Source organism: Mirounga leonina, unplaced genomic scaffold (genome assembly GCF_011800145.1).
Source record: "Mirounga leonina isolate KUSES-001 unplaced genomic scaffold, KU_Mleo_1.0 Mir_165, whole genome shotgun sequence".
NCBI lineage: Eukaryota > Metazoa > Chordata > Mammalia > Carnivora > Phocidae > Mirounga > Mirounga leonina.
The window spans coordinates 38739163-38766841 of NW_023270415.1; the positions used below are offsets into that span (position 1 = coordinate 38739163).

The 27679-nt window shown below is 37.7% G+C and overlaps 1 protein-coding gene across 1 annotated transcript in view; it reads left to right on the forward strand.

Moving 5' to 3' along the window:
• Nucleotides 1-26664, forward strand: part of LRRC69 (leucine rich repeat containing 69) — a 104785-nt gene extending 78121 nt beyond the window's left edge. The window contains exons 7-8 of the mRNA XM_035012262.1: nt 10162-10341; nt 26554-26664. Coding sequence (XP_034868153.1) covers nt 10162-10341; nt 26554-26664 — 291 coding nt within the window. The remainder of the gene's footprint in view (nt 1-10161; nt 10342-26553) is intronic.
• The last annotated feature ends 1015 nt before the right edge of the window (nt 26665-27679 follow it).

The following is a 27679-nucleotide window of genomic DNA, read 5'->3' on the forward strand; positions in this document are numbered from 1 at the left end:
AAAGACAGTCTCTTTAACAGATGGTGTTGGGAAAAGTGGACAGCTACATGCAAAAGATTGAAACTGGCCCACTTTCTTATACCACACATAAAAATAAGCTGAAAATGGATTAAAGACCTAAATGTGAGACATGTGTCATAAAAATCCTGGAGGAGAGGACAGGCAGTAATTTCTCTGACATTTTTTCTAGATAGTCTCCTGAGGCAAGGGAAACAAAAGCAAAAACAAACTATTGGGACTACATCAAAATAAAAAGCTTCTGTGCAGTAAAAGAAACAATCGATGAAACAAAAAGACAACCAGTGAATGGGAGAAGAAATTTTCAAACAATATATCCGATAAGTGGTTAATATCCAAAAAATATAAAGAACTTATACAACTCAACACCGAAGGAACAAATACTCCAATTAAAAATGGGCAGAAGATATGAACAGAGATTTTTCAAAAGACATACAGATGTCCAAGGGGCAAATGAAAAGATGCTCAACATCACTCATCATCAGGGAAATGCAAACCAAAACCACAATGAGATATTCCCTCACTCCTGTCAGAATGTCTAAAATAAAAAACACAAGAAGCAACAGGTGTTGGTGAGGATATGGAAAAAAAGGAACCCTGTGCACTGTTGGTGGGAGTGCAAACTGGTGCAGCCACTGTGGAAAACAATATGGAGGGTCCTCAAAAGTTAAAAATAGAATTACCATATGATCTAGTAATTCCACTACTGGGTATTTACCCAAAGAATGCAAAAAACTATATCAAAGAAATACATGCACGCCTTTGTTTATTGCAGCATTATTTACAAAAGCCAGATTATGGAAGCAGCCCAAGTGTCCATTGATAGATGAGTCCACAGTTCAAACCCGTGTTGTTCAAAGGGTCATTTGTACTTAGTAGAAATAATGATTTTTACTTATATTAATGATTTGGGTATTTTTTTAAAGGTTTTATTTATTTGACAGAGAGACAGAGACAGTGAGAGAGGGAACACAAGCAGGGGGGATGGGAAGAGGGAGAAGCAGGCTTTCCGCAGAGCAGGGAGCCCGATGTGGGGCTTGATCCCAGGACCCTGGGATCATGACCTGAGCCGAAAGCAGACACTTAATGACTGAGCCACCCAGGTGCCCCAATGATTTGGGTATTTTTGAAAGTATCTCTAAGATTTTTTCTTAGGAAGGTGCCAAATTTATTATATATTTCATATTTGTACTTAAAGTAAAAGTCATTTCTAGTGGATATTTGGGTAATGTTACTGATATAAACTATTTTTTAAAAATATTTTTTATGATTTTTTATTTTTTTAAGTATAGAGATTACTTAACTCACAACCCTGAGATCAAGAGTCACATGCTTCACCAACTAAGCTGGCCAGGTACCCCTGATTTAAACTACTTGATCTGTCAAAGAATTGTAGAGCTTTGATTTAGGCTATGCCTTGATTAAGATTTTTTAAAACTTTTCTTCACCTCAAAGATTTATGAAATAAATTTAATGTTTATGACTAGATTATAACAAAATATTAACCAAAGCATACTGCACCAGTAGATGCTGCACCAGTAGAGTTTTTACCCATGTTAGTTAATTTAATTCTCTGAATTCTATGTGATTGTATTAGAAAAAAATCCCTGTTTTACAGGTGTGGTATCCAAGATTAGAGAAGTTAATAAGGACTTGGTCAGATAGGGTCACACCGCTGATAAGTTGTAGAGCCAGGATTTATACCTATTTATCTGTCTAGCTCTAAGAATATTTCCTCTTTTTTTTTTTTTTTTTTACATTTTATTATGTTATGTTAGTCACCATACAATACATCATTGGTTTTTGATGTGGTGATCCGCGATCCATTGTTTTCGTATAACACCCAGTGCTCCATGCTCCATGCAGTACGTGCCCTCCTCAATACCCATCACCAGGCTAACCCATCCCCCCTCCCCCCTCCCCTCTAAAACACTCAGATTGTTTCTCAGAGTCCATAGTCTCTCATGGTTCATCTCCCTCTCCATTTCCCCCCCCCATTTTTCCCTTCCTTCTCCTAATATCCTCCATGCTATTCCTTATGTTCCACAAATAAGTGAAACCATATGATAATTGACTTTCTCTGCTTGACTTATTTCACTTAGCATAATCTCCTCCAGTCCCATCCATGTTGATGTAAAAGTTGGGTATTCATCCTTTCTGACGGCTGAGTAATATTCCATTGTATATATGGACGCATCTTCTTTATCCATTCATCTGTTGAATGGCATCTCGGCTCTTTCCACAGTTTGGCTATTGCGGACATTGCTGCTATGAACATTGGGGTGCATATGGCCCTTCTTTTCACTACATCTGTGTCTTTGGGGTAAATACCCAGTAGTGCAATTGCTGGGTCATAGGGTAGCTCTATTTTTAAATTTTTGAGGCACCTCCACACTGTTTTCCAAAGTGGCTGTACCAACTTGCATTTCCACCAACAGTGGGAGGGTTTTGTAAGAGGGTTCCCCTTTCTCCACAACCTCTCCAACATTTGTTGTTTCTTTCCCGATTTTGGCCATTCTAACTGGTGTAAGGTGGTATCTCAATGTGGTTTTGATTTGGATTTCCTTGATGGCTAATGATGATGAACATTTTTCATGTGTCTGTTAACCATTTGTATGTCTTCTTCAGAGGAGTGTCTTTTCATATCTTCTGCCCACTTTTTGACTTGATTATTTGTTTTTTGAGTGTTGAGTTTGAGAAGTTCTTTACAGATCTTGGATACCAGCCCTTTATCTGTAGTGTCATTTGCAAATATCTTCTCCCATTCTGTGGGTTGCCTCTTTGTTGTGTTGACTGTTTCCTTTGCTGTGCAGAAGCCTTTTATCTTGATGAAGTCCCAAAAGTTCATTTTTGCTTTTGTTTCACTAGCTTTTGGAGATGTATCTTGAAAGAAGTTGCTGTGGGCGATGTCAAAGAGGTTACTGCCTATGTTCTCCTCTAGGATTTTGATGGATTCCTGTCTCACATTGAGGTCTTTCATTCACTTTGAGTTTATCTTTGTGAATGGTGTTAGAGAATGGTCGAGTTTCATTCTTCTGCATGTGGCTGTCCAGTTTTCCCAGCACCATTTATTGAAGAGACTGTCTTTTTTCCATTGCATTTTTTTCCTGCTTTGTCAAAGATTATTTGACCATAGAGTTGAGGGTCCATACCTGGGTTCTCTATTCTGTTCCATTGGTCTGTATGTCTGTTTTTGTGCCAGTACCATGCTGTCTTGGTGATCACTGCTTTGTGATATAGCTTGAAATCGGGCAACGTGATGCCCCCAGCTTTGTTTTTCTTTTTCAACATTTCGTTGGCGATTCGGGGTCTTTTCTGATTCCATACAAATTTTAGGATTGTTTGTTCCAGCACTTTAAAAAATGTCATTGGAATTTTGATCGGGATGGCATTGAAGGTATAGTTTGCTCTGGGCAGCATAGACATTTTAACAACGTTTATTCTTCCAATCCATGAGCATGGAATTGTTTTTCCATCTTTTTGTGTCTTCTTCAATTTCTTTCATGAGTGTTTTGTAGTTCCTAGAGTATAGATCATTTACCTCTTTCGTTAGATTTATTCCGAGGTATCTTATGGTTTTTGGTGCTATTGTAAATGGAATCGTTTTTCTAATTTCTCTTTCTACAGTTGCGTTATTAGTGTATAAGAAAGCAACTGATTTCTGTGCATTGATTTTGTATCCTGCCACATTACTGAATTGCTGTATGAGTTCTAGTAATTTGGGGGTGGAGTCTTTTGTGTTTTCCACATAAAGTATCATGTTGTCTGCGAAAAGAGAGAGTTCAACTTCTTCTTTGCCAATTTGAATACCTTTTATTTCTTTTTGTTGTCTGATTGCTGTTGCTAGGACTTCTAGTACTATGTTGAACAATAGTGGCAAGAGTGTGTATTCTTGATGTGTTCCTGATCTTAAGGGAAAGGCTCTCAGCTTTTCCCCATTGAGGATGATATTCGCTGTGGGTTTTTCATAGATGGATTTTATGAACTTGAGGAATGTTCCCTCTATCCCTATACTCTGGAGAGCTTTAATCAGGAAAGGATATTGTATTTTGTCAAATGCTTTTTCTGCATCAATTGAGAGGATCATATGGTTCTTCTCCCTCCTCTTACTAATGTGTTCTATCACACTGATTGATTTGCGAATGTTGAACCACCCTTGCATCCCAGGGATAAATCCCACTTGGTTGTGGTGGATGATCCTTTCAAGATATTGTTGGATCCTATTAGCTAGGATTTTGTTGAGGATTTTGGAATCCATATTCATCAGGGATATCGGTCTGAAATTCTCCTTTTTGATGGGGTCTTTGCCTGTTTTGGGGATTAAGGTAATGCTGGCTTCATAGAATGAGTTTGGAAGTTTTCTTTCTGTTTCTATTTTTTGAAACAGCTTCAGTATCCTCTTTGAATGTTTGGTAGAATTCCCCAGTGAATCCATCAGGCCCTAGACTCTTGTTTTTGGGGAGGTTTTTGATCACTGCTTCAATCTCGTTACTGGTTATTGGCCTATTCAGGTTGTCCGTTTCTTCCTGTTTCAGTCTTGGCAGCTTATAGGTTTCCAGGAAGGCCTCCATTTCATCCAGATTGCTCAGTTTATTGGCCTATAGTTGTTGATAATAATTTCTAATAATTGTTTCTATTTCCTTGGTGTTAGTCGTGATCTCTCCCCTTTCATTCATAATTTTATTAATTTGGGTCCTTTTTCTTTTCTTTTGGATAAGTCTGGCCAGTGGTTTATCGATCTTATTAATTCTTTCAAAGAACCAACTTCTAGTTTCGTTGATCTGATCTACTGTGTTTCTGGTTTCTAATTCATTGATCTCTGCTCTAATTTTAATTATTTCTCTTCTAATGTGTGGCTTAGGCATCGTTTGTTGCTTTTTCTCTAGTTCTTTAAGGTGTAGAGTTAGTTGGTGAATTCGGGATTTTTCTATTTTTTTGAGTGAGGCTTGGATGGCTATGTATTTCCCCCTTAGGACCGCCTTTGCAGTATCCCATAGGTTTTGGACCGATGTGTTTTCATTCTCATTGATTTCCATGAATTGTTTAAGTTCTTCTTTGATTTCCTGGTTGAACCAAACATTCTTGAGCAGAGTGGTCTTTAGCTTCCAAGTGTTTGAATTTCTGCCAAATTTTTTCTTGTGATTGAGTTCCAGTTTTAGAGCATTGTGGTCTGAGAATATGCAGGGAATAATCTCAGTCTTTTGGTATTGGTTGAGACCTGATTTGTGACCCAGTAATATGGTCTATTCTGGAGAAAGTTCCATGTGCGCTCGAGAAGAATGAGTATTCTGTTGTTTTAGGGTGGAACGTTCTGTAAATATCTATGAGGTCCATCTGGTCCAATGTATCATTCAAAGCTCTTGTTTCCTTGTTGATTTTTTGCTTAGATGATCTGTCTATTGCTGAGAGTGGAGTATTGAGGTCTCCTACAATTAACGTATTGTTATCAATATGACTTTATTTTGGTTAACAGTTGGCTTATGTAGATGGCTGCTCCCATGTTGGGGGCATAGATATTTACAATTGTTAGATCTTCTTGTTGGATAAACCCTTTAAAAATGATATAGTGTCCTTCTGTGTCTCTAATTACAGACTTTAGTTTAAAATCTAATTTGTTTGATATAAGAATTGCTACCCCAGCTTTCTTTTGAGGTCTGTTGCCATGGAAGATGGATCTCCATCCCTTCACTTTCAGTCTGGATGTATCTTTAGGTTCAAAATGAGTCTCTTGTAGACAGCATATGGATGGGTCCTGTCTTTTTATCCAGTCTGCAACCCTGTGCCGTTTTATGGGAGCGTTTAGGCCATTCACGATAGGAATGATTATTGAAAGATATGAATTAATTGTCATCGTTGCCTGTGAAGACGTTGTTTCTATAGATTGTCCCTATAAATTTCTGTTGTATATCACTCTTGGGGTCTTTCTCCTTTTATAGAACCCCCCTTAATATTTCTTGCAGGGCTGGCTTAGTGGTCACATATTCTTTCAGTTTCTGCCGGTCGTGGAAGCTCTGCATCTCTCCATCCATTCTAAATTACAGCCTTGCCAGATAAAGTATTCTTGGCTGCATATTCTTCTCATTTAGTACCCTGAATATGTCTTGCCAGGCCTTTCTGGCTTGCCAGGTGTCTCTGGATAGGTCTGACATTATTCTGATGTTCCTCCCTCTGTACGTAAGGAATCTCTTCCCCCTAACTGCCCTTAAGGTGGTTTCCTTGGTTCTAAGATTTGCAAGTTTTACTATTACATGCTGGGGTGTTGGCCTGTTTTCCTTGATCTTAGGAGGGGTCCTCTCTGCCTCTAGGACTCAAATTTTGTTTCATTCCCCAGATTAGGGAAGTTCTCAGCTACGATTTGCTCAAATACATCTTCTAGTCCTCTCTCTTTCTCCACTCCCTCTGGGATTCCAATTATTCTGACATTGGAACACTTCATGGTGTCACTTATTTCTCTGATTCTATTTTCATGGATTCTGAGTTGTTTTTCCCTGGCCTCCTCTTTTCCCTTTTTATCTATTATATTGTCTTCCAGGTCGCTTATTCGCTCTTCTGCCTCAGTTACCCTAGCTGTTAGATTATCTAGATTGGATTGGATCTCATTGATAGCATTTTTAAGTTCTGCCAATTCACCTTTCATTTCTGCCCTTAGAGACTCTATGTTGCCATTAATTGATTTCTCCATTCTAGCCATTGTCTTCACGATTGCTAGCCTGAATTCCATCTCCGACATCTTGGTTATATCTGCATCCATTTGTAAATCTGCAGCGTAAGTCATAATCTCTGAGTCTTTTCTATTTCGGGGGCTCCTCCTCCTAGTCATTCTGTTGATGGGTGTTTGAGGGAATGTATAGAGTCCAAATTATTGACCAGAACCCAAGCAAGATGCACCTGTTTTCTTGGGACCTTAGGGTTGCTGGCCTCTTGTTTTCCCAGCCTGTCTTCTGTGGGAGGGGCCTGCCGCGCCGTTACTCAGGCAACCCTGTTTGGGCGGAGTTGCCCTGCCCCCATGTGGCGGGGGATGGGCTCAGCGGGAATCAGTCTTTGGGGCTTTTGTTCTCTGGCGGCTTTCCCTGGGGGCTTTCCGCGTCTCTTCCGCGAGTCAGAGCAGAAGAGACCCTTTCCAATCCTCTGCCTCAGAGCAGAGAGACCTCAGTCTGTTCTTCAGTGTGCTCTCCAGGCCACACCATCTCCGTTTCTGTCCGTGTGGCTGCAGCAGCCTAGGTTGTGCGCCCCTCTGCAGCGCTCCCAGTCCTGCCTCCAGGTGGGGGCACATCTCTGCCCTTTGTGCTTCTAAAACCGCGAGCAGCTCCCAGTTCGCGGCCGTGTGTGTCCCCACTGCTCTGGGTTTCTGACCTGGGGGCTGCCCTAAAGTCCTTTCCCCGCTGCTACCGGTCTGCGAGTCTGTGCCCCGTCCGCAGCTGCAAGGCTGTCACTCACCGTCGGTGTAGGATCCCCATGGCCAGGCACCCTCCCACTGCTGTTTATTCTCTGATATCTGCCCGCAGAATCACGGCTCTCCACTTCGTACCTCAAAACCAACCGCCTGCGATATTCTGTTTGTAGAGATCCAGATCTTCTTACATCTCAGGCTGGTTTCGTGGGTGCTCAGAGTGGTCTGGTAGATATCCAGCTCAATTCCGGGGACCAGTTGAAATAGGGTCCCCTACTCCTCCGCCATCTTTCCCCCCTCAGAATCTTTCCTCTTGATGATGTTTTAGTGCCTGTCATATACACAGTAATGTTTGATAATGCATCAGTTTCAAAGTTCATCATTCCTTCTAAACCTTCATATTTGTTGTACATTTTATAATTTTTAGTATTTATAAAGATATAATTTGTATATGGATAATTTTAAAATTAAAATTAAATCATATGTAAGGAAAATAAAAGAATTCAGCTGAAACTGATTTTAATATATGATGGTTAAGCATAGGAATAATCTCTGATGTACATACAGTTAGCTAACAAATGTTCTAACAAAACAGCATATAAACTATTCAAAAGGAACAATTTATTTGTTCACAAAAGATTTCTTGACTTTTAAACACTAGAATTCGGCCATCATTAAGTCTTATGTTATCGAAGACTGCATTGCCTGTATCTTTAAGAGGTGTCCTGAAAGATACTAGTGGTCATGCTAATAGTATCTTACTTTATATATACTAGCAGTTCCAAGTCATAACTTTATGTTTCAGTGGTATATGTTATTCTTCCAAAGTAATATATTGGCAGCAAGTAGGAGAGGAACATAATTAATGGGTAACGTAAGAGTTGTCAAGAGACATATCAAATGCAACAAACATGTTTGGTTTCCAGAAACCATAAATGGAAAAAGTGAACTGTATGAATTGTGACCTATTTATAAATAGGTCCGATGTATTTCAGCAAATTTTTCTACCATCTGCTGTTTTGGGAGTGAATCCTTATTTGTTTTCTGCTTTATTGTGAGACCTAGCCATTGAGATCTGGTAGCTAAAAACTTGCCTCTAAAATCAGTGTTTCATTCTGAATCACAAACTCTGCTCTGTGTAAGTAGTTAAAGAAAAGGATTTGATAAGGGACATCTAATTTAGGAGTCCTGGTAATATTAGTGTGAAAGAGTATTTTTTCAGAAAGGTTGACCTTATTATGTAACCATCCAGGAGAAAGAGCTGAAGTAGGTAGGAGGTTGTGCTGTTGAAGGATCAGACACTTAAGGAACCCAAGCTTAAGGCTGTTCGCTGTAGAAAGGCAGCTTTCTCAGATGGAAGGGATAAAGTAATAAGGAACAGGGAGGCAACAAGTTATAGAATTTTGTTGTTATTTTTTAAGATTTTAATTGGGGTGAATGAGTGAAGATTATGTATGTACATATGTATGTATGTATATATTCCCAAAGATTCCTATTAGAGCCTGATGTGGGCTATTATAATACCAGAGGGAAATCTTTCACTTTGGCCAGAAAAAAAAAAAAAAAAAGTCCCACAAACTGTTAAAATTCACGCAGTGTTTGTGTAACATTTATACAGGACTTCCATGCTACCGGCACAAACAATGAGGCTCCTTTAGTGGAGTAAATCAAGTGTTTATCTTGTTTGCTTCATCAGTGAAGATTTGATTTTATGTATTATATAGTATTTTACTTCAAGATGATGATATTGTTGGTGGTCATGGCAAAAGCCAGCTTATGTTTTCTCACCACCCCTTTTGTTATTTAATATTCTAATTATTACCTAAAGTGAAGTTTCTGGATATAGCTGGGTGGATAGGTGTAATACCTATTGAATTCAGAGATTTGGGTAATAGAAATCAGTGCTCTTTACCAATATGACTCTATTCCAGTACTCGCTGCAGTGGGTAACTTAGACCAGTGTGTCTCAAAGTTCAACAGGCATACTGGGGAACTTTTTAAATTGCAGCTTCTGGTTTAGTAGGTCTGGGGTGCAGGTGGAAGTCTGCATTTCTTTCTTCTTATTCTTTTTTTTTTTTTAATATTTGTTTATTTATTTGAGAGAGAGAGGGAGAGAGGCAGCAGGGGGAAGGGTAGAGGGAGAGGGAGGAGAGAAGCAGACCCCCAGCTGGGCGCAGACTCTGGTGCTTGGCTCAGTCTCAGGACCCTGAGATCAGGACCTGAGCTGAAATCAGGCGTTGGAAGATTAACCAACCGAGCCACCCAGGCACCCCAGGAAGTCTGCATTTCTAGTAGGTTTTGAGGTGATGCAGATGCTATTGGTCCATGAGTCATAGTTTAAGTAGTAAGGATGTAGACGTTAGTAAATATGACAGACTCAATTTTTGAGTCCAGTCTGAATATTTGTACAGTCCTTGCTTATTTTATTTTATTTTTTGAACCCATAATTTATACCTTGCTTATTTTAATGAGAGGTACAGAATTTTAACCTAAACTTTAATGATGTAAATTTTTATTAATTTGGATTCTTGTACATAAAAGACATGGAGATATTGAAATGGAAGTAACTTGTTTTTCTTATATTATTGAAAATGAATTTATAATGTCAGTCACTAGCAATATAATTTATAACATATATATAATGGATAATTAACTGTGAGAAATAGGCCAAAAATGTCAATTAGTGAAATGTCAATTGTAATATAAAATAGTTATCTTAAAAATAATCTGAGGAACCATTTTTTTTAATCTAGGAAATAACATCAAGATTTATAATGAATGAGCTAGCAGGAAAGAATCCTTTCATAATGCACGTCATAGAACAGCACCCACAGGTCAGGAACATAATCTCTCAGGGAAGAAAATGCGCAATATGTGGAAAGTGCTTTTTAACCATATGGCTGGAATGTGTTGAATTTGTTCCTCCACCAAAGGTAAAAGGTGCTTTTTGTGTGAATAGAGCCTAAGACCTTCTCTTATTCTTTGTCCTTATCTAAATCAACCAGTACTAACTAGATTTTTGTCTAAGAATTGACTTCTATGATAGTATAATGTTTTTTATTGAGCTTTATTGAGATATAATTGACACATAACATCGTGTAAGGTTTTATGGTATTAAGGTTTACATAAGACATGTTGATTTGGTACATTTATAAATTGCAAAATGATTACCACCATAGTTATTTCTTTTTTTGTGGTGAGAACACCTAAAATCTACTAAATTAGCAACATTCGAGTATATGAAACAGATTATTAACTGTACTTACCATACTGTGCATTAGATCCCTAGACTTGTTTAATCTTATAACTTGAAGTTTGTACCCTTTGACCAATATCTCCCCATTTTTCCCACCCCAACCAACCACCACTTTACTACTTTACTATATCTCTGAGTTGGTCCTTTTTTTAGATATTATAAGTGATATATAAGTGATATTATATTTTAAGTGTTATTATAAAGTATTTGTCTTTCTCTGTCTGACTTAATTCACTTAGCATAATGCCCTCAAGATCCATCCAAGTTGTAACAAATAGCAGGATTTCCTTTCTCATGGCTAAATAATATTCCTGTGTGTGTGTGTGTGTGTGTATCTCACATCTTTTTTATCCATTCATCCACTGACAGACACTTAGGCTGTTTCCATGTCTTTACTACTACTATTATGAGTAGTGATGCAATGAATACAAGAGAACTGATATCTCTATGAGATAACTGATTTCAGTTTCTTTAGATATATACTCAGAAGTGGGATTGCTGGATCATATGATAGTTTTATTTTTAGGTTTTGAAGAACATGCATACTGTTTTTCATAGTGGCTGTACTAATTTGTACTCCCACCAATAGTGCACTAGAATTCTTTTTTTTCCCATATTCTTGCCAATACTTATCTCTTGTCGTTTTAATGATAGCTATTGTAATTGGTGAAGTGATATCTCATTGTGGTTTCGATTTGCATTTCCTTGATGATTAGTGATGTTGAGCACCTTTTCATGTACCTGTTGACCATTTGTATGTCTTCTTTAAAAAAAATGTCTATTCAGTTCCTGTGCCCATTTTGTAATTAGGTTATTAATTTTTGTGCTGTTGAGTTATATGAGTTCTTTATATATTTTGGATATTAACCCTTTATTAGATATATAACTTATAAATATCTCCTCTCCTTTTGTAGGTTGCCTTTTCATTTCACTGAGTTTCTTTTGCTAAAAAGCTTCAGAAGCTTTTTAGTTTGGTGTAGTCCCACTTATTTTTTTTTCCTTTTGTTGTGTTTTTGGTGTCATATCCGGGAAATCACTGCCAAGACCAAGGTAAAAAGGTTTTTCCCTTAGTTTTTTCCTTGGAGTTTTACAGTTTCAGTTCTTTTTTTTTTTAAGATTTTATTTATTTATTTGACAGAGAGAGACACAGCAAGAGAGGGAACACAAGCAGGGGGAGTGGGAGAGGGAGAAGCAGGCTTCCCGCGGAGCAGGGAGCCCGATGTGGGGCTCGATCCCAGGACCCTTGGGATCATGACCTGAGCCAAAGGCAGATGCTTAACAACTGAGCCACCCAGGCACCCCTACAGTTTGAATTCATAAATTTAAATCTTTCATCCATTTTGAGTTTACTTTTATGAGTGGTGTAAGATAGGGGTCCAATTTCATTCTTCTACATGTAATTGTCCAGTTTTTCCAACAGTGTTGAAGACACTATCCCTTCTCCATTGAGTATTCTTGCTTGCTTGTCAATTAGTTGGCCATATATGTGAGGGTTTATTTCTGGGATCTAGATTGTGTTCCCTTGGCCTAAGTATCTGTTTTTATGCTGGTACTGTACTGTTTTGATTACTATAAGCTTTGTAATATAGTTTGAAATCAGAAAGTGTGATGCATCCAGCTTTGTTCTTTTTGGGGGGATTCCATTGGCCATTTGGCATCTTTTGTGGTTTCATACAAATTTTAGGATTGTTGTTTTTCTATTTCTGTGAAAAATGTCATTGGAATTTTGATAGGGATTACATTAAATTTATAGATGGGTAATATGGATATTTTGACAACATTAATTCTTCTGATCAATGAACATAGGATATCTTCCCATTTGTTTGTGCCTTCAGTTTCTTTAATCAAAGTCTTATTGTTTTCAGTGTAGAGAACTTTCACCTCGGTTACATTTAGTCCTAAGAACTTTGTTTTTGATGTGCTGGTGAATGAAATTGCTTCTTTTATTTCTTTTTCAGATGTTTTGTTGGTGGTGTACAGAACATGACTGTTTTTTGTATGTTGACTTTACTGAATTTATTGATTAGTGCTAGAAGGTTTTTGGAGGAGTCTTTAGGATTTCTTCTACATAATACCATAGCATCTGCAAACAAAGACAGTTTTACTGTTTTCTATTAGGGTACCTTTTATTTCATTTTCTAGCCTGACTGCTCTGGCTAGGATTTTCAGTACTCTGTTGAACAGGAGTGGTAAGAATATAGAGAGCTTAGCACAGTGCTTGGTACATATTTTATTTCTGAGAAAGGCTGATGAATCACAAGATCTGGATTTGAAACCAGCTCTTCCATTCTATTAGGTTATTAATATATTATATCAAATGTATCTTAGAGAAAAATCTGGCAGAACTGCTGCCAATGAGGGCTAATATCAAGGTAAAATAATGGTTGAAGTGAAATTTAAAAGTCAAAACGAGCTGGACATGAAATACCAAGAGAAGAGAAAGATCATCAGTGGAAAAATGAAAATAGAAATGTATGTTGATTCTCAAGATGGGAGTAAATCTGTAATCTTGGTTGCTTATGTAACCTATCTGTGAATTGTTCACACTACCATCTGGAATTGATTGTTACATTCAAGAGATGTTTAATGAGTATAACACATGCGATATTACTTGGTAAAAGTTTTCAAAACACTCTGCTTTTCACTGGTCATGACACGAACACCTTGGAGAAGTTGCCATTTTTCATTTTTTTCCCAATGAACATCTTTCAGTCTTTCTTGAGGAGAATGTTCTTGCTCTAATAGATTTTTTCTTAAAGTCATCTGATGAGCTGCTAGTCTCATTTCAAGTAGAGAAGTCACAACCTAATGATAGTAACTGCATCCAACACTTATTTGGTACTGTGTCTCATGTCATGCTAAGCATGTTGCCTTGGCATCCCTCCGTTAATGTGCAAAATAACCTCATGACACCAGTGATAAATCCAAGTTCAGAGGAGCAAAATACTTTGGCTCAGTTCACAAAGCTGCTGAATAGAGGCTATGCGGAGGGAACCCATGTATGTGATTCCTTGCTCTTAACCAGACATGGTGGACCATCTTTCCTATGCTTTTCAACCCAGTTATTTCTCATTTGCTTCAACTGAATTTAAGGCATTCATGTTAAAGAGACTTATTCTGTCATTATTTATCTACTCAAACTCATGAATTTTTTTCCTAGTACTTTACCAAGGGCTGGGAATATAGAGCTCCAGCCTCCCAGGAACTTAGACGTTCCAAGGAGAAGTGGTATAAGAAGGTGACTGGAATCTAACAAATTAGGCTTGATGACCAGCCCTGCCACTTAACCACCTGTGTCATCTTAATTTACCTTTGGGGCTAAACTCCCATTTGTAAAATTGCAATAATAATAATAGTACATATCTCACAGGGCTGAGATGAAGTACTTTATAGATGGTGCTTAGCATAGTAGGTGCTTCATAAAGGTAGTGCATAATAGATACTTAATAGGATAGATTTAAAAAAAATTAAGGCCTTCAGACAAGAAAGAATTATTACATTCTTATGTAAGTACAGTGATGGAGGAGTGCACAGGGTGGTGCTATAACAAAAACAATGAATCGTGGATCACTACATCAAAAACTAATGATGTATGGTGACTAACATAACATAATAAAATAAAATAAAGAAGTCATTTCATTTAAATGGGAACATTCTCTCTCTATCCCTGGGGCCTAGCACAGTGATCATTCTTGGTGCTTGAATACATAATACATGTTAACATTATTTTAATAAGCATTGCTTGTAAATGTGCTTTGAGTGATAGGAAGGTATTAGAATAAAGTACCAGTGGGCAGGCATTTTTGGTAAGGGAACTGCCTGTGCAAAGTAACATTGTGCAAGTAAATTATGCAATGAGTGCCAGAAACTCGCAGAGATGGGAGATGAGGTTAGAGAGAGAAGCAGGTGTGAGATCAGGATGGCTCTTGGGTGTGAAGTTTGAACTGAATTTTGAAAGCTACTCTCTTGGTTTGTTACAGTTTGTTACAGCTGCCATCACAAAGTGCCACAGACTGAGTGGCTTCAACAACAGAAATTTATTTTCTCACATTCCTGGAGGTTAGAAGTACGAGACCAAGGCATCAGAAGCCTTCGTTTCTTTTGTGGCTTCCCGCCTTGGCTCATAGATGATCATCTTCTCTGTGTGTTCACATAGTCTTCTCTTTGTACATGTCTGTGTCCAAATTTCCTCTTCTCATAAGCGCATGGTCATCTTGAATTAGGGCCCACCATAATGACCTCATTTTAACATAATTACGCCTTAAAGACCCTATTTCCAAATAGAGTCACATTTGGAAGTACTGGGGGTTAAGATTTCAACATACGAATTTGTGGGGGACATGTTTCAGCCCATAACACCTACTTAGAGTTGTTGAAGCAGTGGAGTAGCCAGATGAGATTATTTATTTATTTATTTTTTGCAAGATACTCGAAGCCAGGGGAATGAAGATTGCTCAAGGAGACTTATATGGTGAGGTGAGAAGGTCAGAAGGACAGAACCCTTGAGGATGATAATACCATACTATCAAAGGGGTGAACAATAGCAGGAGTCAGCAAAGGGGAATGAGAAAATATCAGGGAGGCAGTGAGGGCCAAAATCAGGTAGTGCAAGCACAGATTTTCTAGCTATAAAACACAGATGTGTGAGAAAGAGGATTTTCTTACTCTTTCTTCTGCTGAACTTATCTTCCATTTGGGCCCTCATTCTACTGGAAAACTTATTTTAGTTAATTCCAAGTTTATGTGGTAATTTTAGGAAGTTTTTGGTCATTTAAGATATAATTTTGATCATTCAGGATTTCCTTCTCCTCCCTTTCTTCCTGTATTATCCAACTTTTGGAGCTCTTGAGTACTGTCCCATGTGGTCATCCTCTGAAGGGTATGGTCATCCTGTCAAGACCTCAGATGTGATTGTATCTTCATGACGATGTCTGCTGAGTTGCCCACTATCATTGACTTCTGCTTATTTCTTCTGTGCCCTGTCCCTTCTAGTTCTGACCTTGGAGTCTCTGTCCTGCTGGTCCTTTCCTACCACAGTATTCTCTGGGTGAGATAATTTGGCTGTTCCCTTACTCTACTATGGGCTCAAGCATGAGTTGGTTAAAGGTTCCAAGTTGAGAGATTCAGAGCTGAGGAGAAAAAACTGGGCTGGAAAATTGGGAGAGGAAGATTGTATCCTTTGTGTCATTAAATGGGAAGCAGATGGCCTCGATCAGAAACCAAATGGGAACACAGAAGTGAAGTCTACAAGTCTTAACTAATCTCCATGAAATGTATAGGGTAAAGGTAGAAGAGCAATAAGATGTTCCCTAGAGGGTGAGGAAGGCTTGAGGAAAGATTTTGAGGATGGGGAAATATGTGCATGATTGTAGGCTGTGGAAAGGGCTAGTAAAAGGTGGAACTTAAAATTAGTCTGTGTTGTGTGCTAATTAGGAAGGGCTTAGTGTTTTGATTATATACTGCCTACTTTAAGGAATTCATAGTGCTAGAATTTGGTTACCACATGATGAGCCTCATCTTTTCCATCACCTTAAGGGATTGAGTAAGCTAAAAAGAGCAGATATGAAAGTTTTTAAACAACTAGAAAATGGGGGCGATGCCTGGGTGGCTCAGTTGTTAAGTGTCTGCCTTTAGCTCAGGTCATGATCTCAGGGTCCTGGGATCAAGCCCCACATCAGGCTCCCTGCTCAGTGGGGAGCCTGCTTCTCCCTCTCACTCCCCCTGCTTGTGTTCCCTCTCTTGCTGTGTCTCTCTCGGTCAAATAAATAAAATCTTAAAAAAAAACCAACTAGAAAATGGATAGTGGTGGTAGTTTCCCACTTAAGTATGATTTGTATGTGTTTGTTTCCTTCAGTTACCTTTAGTGGGTGCTTACTATGTGCAAGGTACTGTGCTTGTCTCTTAGGATCCAAAGATGAATAAGACAGTCCATGCCGTTGAGGAAATCACATACTGTTTATTAAAATACATTGTTATAAGCATTGTAATAAGGTGTTATATACTCACACTATGACATCACAGACAGAGCAAGCAACTACTTAGGTGTCCCTGTTCAGGCTACTATAATGAAATACCACAGACTGAGTGGCTTATAAATGACAGAAATTTATATCTTACAGTTCTGGAGGCTAGAAGTCAGAGGTCAAGGTGCCAGCATGGTTGGTTGAGGGCCCTCTTTTGGATCACATATTTCTTGTTGTATTCTCAAGTGTTGGAAGATGCTAGAGGTGTCTCTTCTAAAGGCACTGATCCCAATCATGAGGACTCTGTCCTCCTGATCTAATCACCTCCCAAAGGCCTCATCTCCTAAAATCATGACATTAGTTATGAGGACTAATGCATGAATTTTGGAAGGACACAGGAGGCTTAAGGGAAACTTTGCTGAGGAAGTGTTATTTGAGTAACATGAAGTCACAGTGTTCATATTAACTTTATGACTTGTTTTTCATTGCCTCCATTTAGAGGTGAAGCAACTAAAGAAGATAAGCAGCTTGTTCATCTTAAGTTTCAAATCTTTGAAGTAACAGGACTTGAGTTAATGCCTCCTGATACCCCCTTTAGGTCTCTTTTTGTTGTACTTCTATAGCATATACATTTTTATTTTGAACCATAAAAGAAAGTGCAAATAAATTCATTGATTGATGGTTGTATAATTATTCACAACAGCTGCCTTCCTTATTTGAAGGAAAGGTGGAAGAGAGATGAGGCTTTTCCTCTATTGACTCATGGAGTGGAACATAGAATCACTGATATTCAGGCCAGATGAAGGGAAGAATTTTCCTACGGGATTTTACACAGATGCATACACACATGCACTCATGCATGTTAACATTGGTCATTACTGAAGAAACAATAAGGATGGAAGAAAGAATAGGAGAATAAAGAGATTTGGTATCTACATACTTTCATTTTAAAAATTAAAAGGGAGGGGCACCTGGGTGGCTCAGCTGGTTAAGCGTCTGCCTTCTGCCTTCGGCTCAGGTCATGATCTCAGGGTCCTGGGATTAAGCCCTGCATCGGGCACCCTGCTCAGTGGGGAGCCTGCTTCTCCCTCTGCTGCTCCCCCCAACTCATGTTCTCTCTCGCACAAATAAATAAATAAAATCTTTAAAAAAATTGAAAGGGTGATAAGAATACCTTTTTATCAACTAAGTATGTCTGAGTGCATTATAAAAACAGCAACAGAATGGCATAAGAATATAGCATGGGTTAAAAACATAATGGTTAAAAAAATAAACCAGAGACCTAGCAAATGGCAGAAAATATTCAGTTATTGGAGAAAGACATGATCCCTCACGTTGAAAAAGCACATTGGGTGCCAAGCAGAATAAAAAAGAACAAATCCATCTCTAGACACATTTTGGTAAAATTGCATTATGCCAAAGAGGAGCCATTAAGAGCTAAAGGTAAATTTTTTTAAAGATAAATTTTTAATAAAATAGATCATCTACAAAGAAATGACAGTGGACTGAGAGCAGATGCCAGGAAAAAAATGGTATAATATTTTCAAGCACTAAGAGAAAATAACTCAAAATCTAGAATTCTATGCCTAGATAAGTCGATAGGCAAAAGACATTGGAGTATCAGGAAATTGTGAGAAGAAAAAATTTGAAAAGGAAAATTGTTTTGCTTTGAAACAACCACTGATCCTAACTTTATTAAAATAATTGAAAAAATTAAACAAGTAACTTTAGTAAGTTTGTGACAGTGAAAAAAGTATGTAACAATGGAATTAGAATAAGTGTATAGTATGAAATTATAAATTATGCCAAATAAATTTAAGGATATTTAAAAATTGGATAGATTGGGATATATATTACCAGGTACTTGCCAATTGAAACATCTTATTTTAGTGGGGTTGTTTAGTTCCCTGTTTCTAGAATGAAAATGTACACAGAATATGTGGGGATGATAATCAGATTAACCACATTGGTAAACAGTTGCTTTTATATATCTTTAGGATTGTGTGTTGCCTTTCCACTTAAGTAGAAGGAGATTATACAAAAACTAGTTTGCCTAGAAGCCTTCCTTTCTATTTAAAAAAATTTATATCTTAATTATCTTTTCAGGAACGAAACTTAGAGAATGCTGACCTTTAGAGTAAATACTTGATCATGAAGGGAGAGCCCATTTGATAATGCCAACGTCTGGTTGCTTTGTTGTGCTTTACAGAATGTTCGGTCTCTGCCGGAGTTTGCCATCTGAAGGCACAGTTGAAGGGGGGAGACCCTTGATGACAAATGGGTCTTTATTCCTTACATAAAACAACTAGAAACAACCAAATATCAAATTGTAATTGCTTTTATTCAGGTGAATGTGAAATTATGTGGTACTTATGGAATAGTGAGATTGAGGACTGAAAAGTAGTTGATGAAAAGTTCCGCTCAATATCAGATATTAACCTTTACCATAATTCATCCAGATGCTTTTGTGTTTTTCCAAATGTTACAGCTCTTGCCATCTGAGTTCAGCAAGTCCTTAGCAATGATAGAATTATCAATAATTTCAGCGTAATTGATATTTCAGTATTAACTGCTAATGATATAAATCTCTGAAATAGCAACAAAGCTAATCCTTTTTAGTTACTACCAACTCGGGCCATATTTGAACTAGTAACTTAGAGGTAACCTAAATAGTCTCATAAAATCATTTCCAAACACTTGAGAGTGATCCTGGGCCCAAGATATGCATTTGATAGTTTTCATTTTGTATAGTTACGTTAGTTGAACTTAACATTTCCCCAGATACCTTTAAAATTGAAGAGTTTAGGGAGGGAACAGTTTGGAATATGAACTCTCAACCCTGTATTGAATGATGTAATGTAATTAAAACTACCCTCAGAAGAGATTAGATTGAGTAGGTTTCACTACAAATGAGTGAAAATGCTGATCTACTCTATGAAAATAAATGAAAATTTGCTACCTTAATTCCTTTTTTATGACAAGCTGCCAGTAATGAAACATAATATAAGATTACATTTAATAATTTTACTCATTACTTATAGAGCAAAATCTTACTTTGCAGTAAAAGGTTATTACTGTTTAGATACCACTGACATTCACTTATGAAACTGATCATTTCAGCCAGCCAACTGTGAAAATGAATGTAGGTTTTAAAACATTTATGCAGTGGTTAGTCAATTTAATGTACATTAGGCACTAAGAGGATCAGAAGGCATCACATTTCTAATTCTAAACAGTCGTGAAAGTAATATGTATTTATTCAGAAAAATTGAAATGGTATGAATGTTCTTTATTATTTTATTCAGAAAATAGCAAAACAATTATAGTATAAACGAACTCACACACTATATCTTGATTACTTCTACTCCTGTGGGAACTCATTGAATTTTCTTTTCTCTTTAGAAAACTCTCCCTTTTGTTCTTAAACTGCTGGGTAGAGTCACAATTGTATTCAATATCTATGATTGTTTTTTCTTCTAAAGAATCTCAAATTGCATTCAACTTCAGTACCTTTATCTGAAGCTGTGCATCACCAAAATGTTTGAACCTCCCACGTGAAATTCAAAGGACATTGATGATGAAGACATGGTGTTGTAGAGCAGGATCACTCTGTAGAGGAAAGAATGCTGCTTGCTTTGGTTTCTGCTCTTATCACAGTCCAAAGTGCCCTACAGGCATAATGACCATATAATGTATTACTTAAGTCAAGATGCTTTTGAGAGTGAAAGTGAACATTATTACTAAGCTGGAAAACCAGCAGGAAACCAGGACTATCCTGGGCAAATCTGAATGTGTGTCTCCCCTGCTTAAGTGGAGCAGTTAACTTTAGAGTAGTGCTCATTGCTGGCTTTTATCACTGCTGGTGTGGAGGAGTTGTCATTCTAAATGTTCATCTGAGATTTTAAAAATTATTTTCGGTCACTCTGTAAATATTTGAGATCCTGCTTTAAACAGGAAACTCTGGGAGTTAAGTATAGGGCAAATAAGTAGGGGACCTAGTTGGTCCCAAATGGTTTAAAATCTAAGAACTTTAAAGATGAAAAAGACACTAGCAATACAAACTAAATGTTAAATGAGTGGTAAGAACTTTTGTGCTTCAGATAGGAAGACAAGATCATTGTAAGTTGTCGGGCCTGGAAGGTACCCAGAAAGATGCTGTGACTTTACAAGGCCTTGATGTAGGTAGAATTATAAATTATGCCAAATAAATTTAAGGATATTTAAAAATTGGATAGATTGGGATATATATTACCAGGTACTTGCCAGAAAGATGCTGTGACTTTACAAGGCCTTGATGTAGGTAGAATTCAGATACATGGAGAAGGAAGCAGAGCGGATATTTTAGAAGAGAATGATATGGAGGAGAATGGATCTTGTTCATAGGGCAGTGAATTAAGTTGGTTCATGGAATGAGAGGAGGAGACATTATAAAAAAAAATGAGGTCAAATTCTATGAACCTGTCAAAGGACAGAATAAGGAGTTTGAACTTGATCCCATTTGGAAATGGAATCCTACTGAATGTGTGGGGACAAGCCACTGATATAAAGAAAGATGTATTTTAGAAGGAATCATTTAGCAGTACTGTGCAGGATTAACTGGAGGTTGAAGAGAAGAGAAGCTGAAGAAAAGAGACCTATTAGTGGTTGTCTAGTGTGGGTGTAAGGTGTAGCATTAGAAAATGCAAGGAAAGGAACCTTCATGGGAGGAGGAAGGTTGATGGAACCTGATTGGATAAGGGAAACTGCAGAAGGGTGTGAAGGAGAAAAACCAGAAAACTCCAGAGGGAGCTGATCTGGGAGGCAAGACCCCAACTTTTATCTCAGACATACTGAGTTTCAAGTGCTGTGCGGATAATTCAAGTGAATATATTTGGCCAGTTGGAGATAGATCAGAACAGCAAAGCAGTGTACTTCTGTACATTATCTGAAAATGTGTGCACTTTCCAACAACTGTTCATTCTTTCAGAGAGCTCTGTACATTGTTATTAAACCACAGTAAAAATCCTACTTTGGTGAAAGAAGGTGGGAGGAATACTCTGACTAACACTGAGTAAGAGTTTAGTGAACTTAGAGTCTAGTTCTGTCTCTAGCTTGAACCCTGAGACTTAAGGTAAACCACCTTCATTCTCACTGTATCTGGACTAATTTCCTCATCTGGGCAATGAAGGGATTAGAGCAAAGCCTCTTCTAGCTTCAGAGTGTCCGAGGGGCTGTCATAGTCATGCTTTTCATGGTCCTGCTAATTTGGAACATGATACCGGTATTAGTGTCCCATTGCTGATGTAACAAATTGCCATAAACTTGGTATCTTAATGAAAATTTATTATGTTCCAGTTTGGTAGGTCAGAAGTCCAACATGAGTCTCACTGAGCTAAAATCAAGGTGTCAGCAGGGCTCCATTGCTTTCTGGGGGCTCCAGGGGAGGATCCATTTTCTTGTTCTTTCCAGCTTTTAGAGGCCACTGACATTCCTTGGCTCATGGCCCCTTCCTCCGTCCTCAAAGCTAACATTGGCAGATCTGGTCCTTCTCACATCACATCACTTGGATCTACTCTTCTGCCTCCTTCTTCCACTTTTAACAATCCCTGTAATGAAATTGGGTCCACCTAGATAATACAGAATAATTATGGACCTCTGAAGGTCCTTATATTAATCACACCTGTAAAGTCCCTTCTGCTATGTAAGGTAACATACATATTCACAGGTTCCAGGGATTAGGACATGAACATCTTTGCTCTGCCTACTATGATACTTTTCCAAAGAAAACAGGAAACGATCTTATTCTTTTTTCTTATGCTTTATGCTTCATGTAATACTGAAACCTTATTCAAAGCTTTACTTTTACTGTGATATTAATATATATTTTGATAACTTTTTATTTCTCAGTTTAAAAGATGACAGTCATTGTCACTGATAAGGCATGTGTTGAATTTTTAAAAAAAACTCTCAATTCCACCATTCAAAAAATATAAAACTTAGTAAATACATGTTTTTAAACTTAAAGGGAAAGGGCAAAACTACTTTTTCCTAAAATACGGAGAGGATGTAATCATATATTCCATTTGCTTTAGGAAATAATGCATTTCACTATAAATAGTAAAGGGTGAAAAATTAGACTGTAGTATATTTTCACATATTAAAGCCTTTTGCTACAAAGATACTTCAGAATAAAAGCATGCCTAATTATAGACCAATTCCTTTTCCTTTTCTATCTTCAGCTTGACAAAAAGGAACTTTCAGATGTTTCAATTTCTATCTGTAAACAACAAGCAAACCAGTAATTATCTTCCACAGAATCTTGAAGTTATGTTAATTGAGGCTTATGAAGAGAGGTCCTCTATAAGAGGGTGTGTCGTTATTCTTTTGTAACATGCTCATGTCAAATGGACAAGTGTACTGGTAGAAACCATTGTGATGATGCCACAAATGGGCATAGAAATTTAAATGGATATCAACAGGTCAGGTATTTGAGACTTTTTTTTTTCTTTATGAAAACACATTGCTGCATCCAGTGACTCTAGATGGAAAAGTATGTTCCCAAGGAATTATGTTGAGTTCATTTTTTTTTTTAAAGATTTTACTTATTTATTTGAGACAGAGAGAATGAGAGACAGAGAGCATGAGAGGGAGGAGGGTCAGAGGGAGAAGCAGACTCCCTGCCGAGCAGGGAACCCGATGCGGGACTTGATCCCGGGACTCCAGGATCATGACCTGAACCGAAGGCAGTCGCTTAACCAACTGAGCCACCCAGGTGCCCCAAGTTCATTTTTCTTAGTAAAATTTCCAGCAAACAATTCAGAGTACTGAGAGATATCAGAAATAGTAATTATTAAATTATAGAATAATTATAAGCAAAGATTCATATTCAGTACAAAACTGAAACAAAACATTTTATTTTAATTAACTAGACTTTGATACCCCCAAGAAGGGGAAAGAGGGATACAGACCCTTTGCATTCCTGCCTGCAACAAGAGCCAATGCGAACCTTGCCCATATAGTTTCTTACTGACACAAGGGAAATGGCTAAAACCACAGTGGAAATAGAAAATGTCTTTTAATAGTTTCTACTGTAAACTTTTTACCTCATGGAGAAACTGGACAAAGCAAATCAAATTAACTGTATGGCCCCACTTGTCTCCTTGGTTTATGTTTGTCTTTCTATAACCTCATCCTAGTTGATGGCTCTATTCTTTGTTCTAGTTTCTTAAATAACACTAAGTGAAGTGTATTAGCATGGTTTATTTTGATAGCCCTTAGTTGTGGATGAAATGTGCTACGGTAGTAAGCAGGGGTAGCTGGTTGGACCCATATGCAAAGGGGAAAAAACACATTTAGCTTTTGAGCACAATTTCAACACTTAGCCACTATAATCCAGTTGATCACTATGATCTCATATAGATTTAAAATACTGTACATAATTTGTATATCATTGGAGAACTTTATGAATTGTTACCCCTGGACTAATGTATTCACTTATTGTTGATAGTCCATGATTCAACATTTTATGGTCTGTTTATTGCTTATATTGTATAGTTTCCCCAATACAGTATGCACATTCCTGAACTTCTGCTCTCACAGCTCACTGTTTTTGGATGTCCTTTTGTGTCCTTTCCAGGCAGTCACAACCTAGTCATCCTTCAAAACCCAGCTCACCATTTTCTTATACCATGAAATTTTGCTTAATGTGCAGCCTATGGTGGTGTCTCCCTTCTCTGAATAATATAGAACCTATCATGGTGTTGAGCCTTATGTTTCTAGTTATTTTTTGTGTTTATGTATTAGCTTTCCAACTAGATACTGAAAAGATTCTGTGAGGCAGAGATTGTTATATATCTTTGTATCCTTGGTACTTTGCTTAATGTGGTTCAAGTTTAGGTTGCTTATAATTTTTTAGAACTTTTGGTTGCAAGTTAAAGAAACCCAACTTATGCACTAACTAACTAACTAATGACAAGTAATAATAGGAATGGGTCTGGCTGAATACTTAGTCATGCTCAGTCAGGTAACCCAAATTTATCATCAGGAATCTGTCCTTCTATGTGTATTGTCTCTGCTTTCCTTTGTTTGGTTTTGCACTCATTGCACCCTACACTACGCTCTCTGTCAATAGAGGTAGAGCTTCCTTCTCTTAGTAGATCCAGGGAAAGCCCTAGGGCTGATGTTCATTATTGGACTGTCTTGGGTTATGTGCCGGATTTGAGTTATATGGCTAAGTCTTAAGCCAGGGAGTGGAATCAGTTATCCTCTCTCTTCCATAACATAAACACTGAAATCAGTGAAGGGATGTTTCCCAAAAGGGAAAAGATGGGCTTTTGTGCCAGCAGAATGGGAAATAGATGCTGGACAGGCAAAAACAAGATGCTGATTGGAGATTTCAGTAAATGTTTGCTGATTGATCAACTGAACTTCCTTTTAGGAATAAAGTCAGATTTGTAGAGATTCTGTACCATTTTCCACCTTAATCCCAAATATTTTATCATCAGATAGTGCCATGTATCCTCTGAGTACTTCATAGTCATGGTTGGAGGTAGATGAGAAGGTGATGTGACATATGACTTTGACTTCCCCACCAAGGTTGAAAGGCTATTACTCTCTCAAGGATGGATTAATAACTGTGCCTTGGTGTTTGAACGTTTAAATGGGCCCTCACAGTTCATTTGTGGAAGAGTGGACCAAACAGTAATGAAATCTCTCACTGTGGTTTGTGATGATGACAGCCCAGTGAGTCCATGATAAAAGTAAGTAGCATTGTCAATGAGTTAAACTACTAGTTGTGTGACTGTTTTGGATTCTTTGAGAGCTATGTTGACTTCAGAAGTTGTTTATAAAGCATACAGATGGTAAGCTTTTGAAGTTGCCATTATTTCCAGCATTAGTGGTGAAGACATGTATACTAAGTTGGCTAACAGGGTTTTTGACTGCCTATTTTGTGTATTGAGAATGAAAAACAGAGATTTGAAGTACAAAAACTTAAGTCATGTATTGGGCAAATTGTCTGAAATCCAGCCAGTCTTAATGAACATTATGCATACTGAGCAGAGAATATTAATTTCCATGGGAAATGGATGCTGGATGGGCCAAACCAAGATATTCATTGGGGAATTCAATAAATGTCTGCTGATTGATCAATTTAACATCCCTGTAGGACAGAAATCAGGTTTGTGTGGATTCTGTATTGTTTTTTATCTTCATCCTAAACACATTATGGCTAGACAGTATAATATATTTGGATAAAAGCATAGATAATCCTTTATCGTTTGAATTTTGTTTATTTTTTTAAAGATTTATTTATTTTTGGGGTGCCTGGGTGGCTCAGTTGTTAAGCATCTGCCTTCGGCTCAGGTCATGATCCCAGGGTCCTGGGATTGAGTCCCGCATCCGGCTCCTAGCTCAGTGAGGAGCCTGCTTCTCCCTCTCCCTCTGCTGCTCCCCCTGCTTGTGCTCTCTCTCTTTCTCTCTCTCTGACAAATAAATAAATACAAATCTTTAAAAAAAAGATTTATTTATTTTAGGGAGAGAGAGAACGGGAGGAGGGACAGAGAGGGAAAGGGAGAGAGAGACTCTCAAGCAGACTCTGCACTGAGCCCAACGACGTGGAGCTGGATCTCAGGACCCTGAGATCATGACCTGAACTGAAACCAACAGTCGGATACTCAACTGATTGAACCACTCAGGTACCCATTTGTTTAGTTTTGAATATGCCTTTCTTAGCTAGTTAATTTGTTCTCTTAGCTAGTTAATAGTTTTGAATATGCCTTTCTTAGCTAGTTAATTTGTGTGTGGGAAAAGAGCAAATCAAGCATAAATAGAGTAGTGTGCCCTTTAGAAATTAATGTTGTGAAATCTCGGAGAAAGTTAATGTTTATTTTATTCAAAAATATTTATTGAGTACTGCTTTAATTTTATTTTTAATCTTTACCTTTTAGAACTGGAAGATAAGCAGAAATCTACAGCTGGTACCTCTTCGAATATTAATTTGTTCTTACAAATGTTTTAATCAGCGTGGCCCTAACCTCTTTGGAATTGCTCAAGCGTAGAGCTGGTGAGCAGCTCACTTAGAGCCTCACATGACTTGCCCCATCAGCTCTGCACACAGAGTCAGATTATGCCCTACTTATGATACCGTGCTGTGTCTCTTCCCTTTCCCGGTACATTAAGCAAAGGAAGAAAAATAATTTACTTGTAAAGATCCCAATTTAAGCACTATAACCTACCTTTAGCTTGTTTAGACTCTAGGTATGCTGTTCTTTGACTTAAAAACAAAATAAAGAATGGAAAAATAAAGATCTGTGTGGCAAGTGAGTGTTATTTTTTCCTGTCATTTTATGACCACCACCCTCCTTTTCTGGATAAGTATTAAGAGACTTTGATGGGGACAAGTATTTATTTTATGCATGTTTTGCAAGTGAAAGAGAATTACCTTTTAGTGCGAGACAGTTGTATCACATTTGTATGATTTCAGCTGAGCTCTTATTTTTTAAGAGGCACTAATGTCTTACTGACTAAGATAAAACCTTTATTCCACTTAAAGCTGAGTAGAAGCCTGGAAACTCAGGCTTGTTTACTCCTAACATCACTTTGTTTCTACTTTTAAAGTTTTGTTCTTTCTTTATTTTTGTTTTTCACAAGAGAAACTTACGGAAGCCAGGGCAGTAGCGCTGAAATGAGAATTTGACTCATTTTCTCTGAAGGACAACAGAAAAGTAGAGAAAGAAGTTATGAAAATTTATGATATAGGTCGCATAGACCAGTGGTCTTTGTATGTGTGGTTCTGTCCAGCAGCCACATCACTTGCGAACTTGTTCAAAGTACAGATTATCTGGCCTTACCCCAAACCTACTACATCAGAAACTGGGGGAGTATGGCTCAGCAGTCTGTGTTTTAACAGATTTTCCAGGTGATTTCGAGCCATGCTCTCATTTGAGAACCAGAGGTACTGACGAGGAGAAATTTGCTCTAGGTTCAGAAAAGCAAGAAATTTAATCATAATTTTATGTTTAAACCCCACTAGAAATATGTTTCTTCACATAAATATTTGTGAGTACTTCTGGT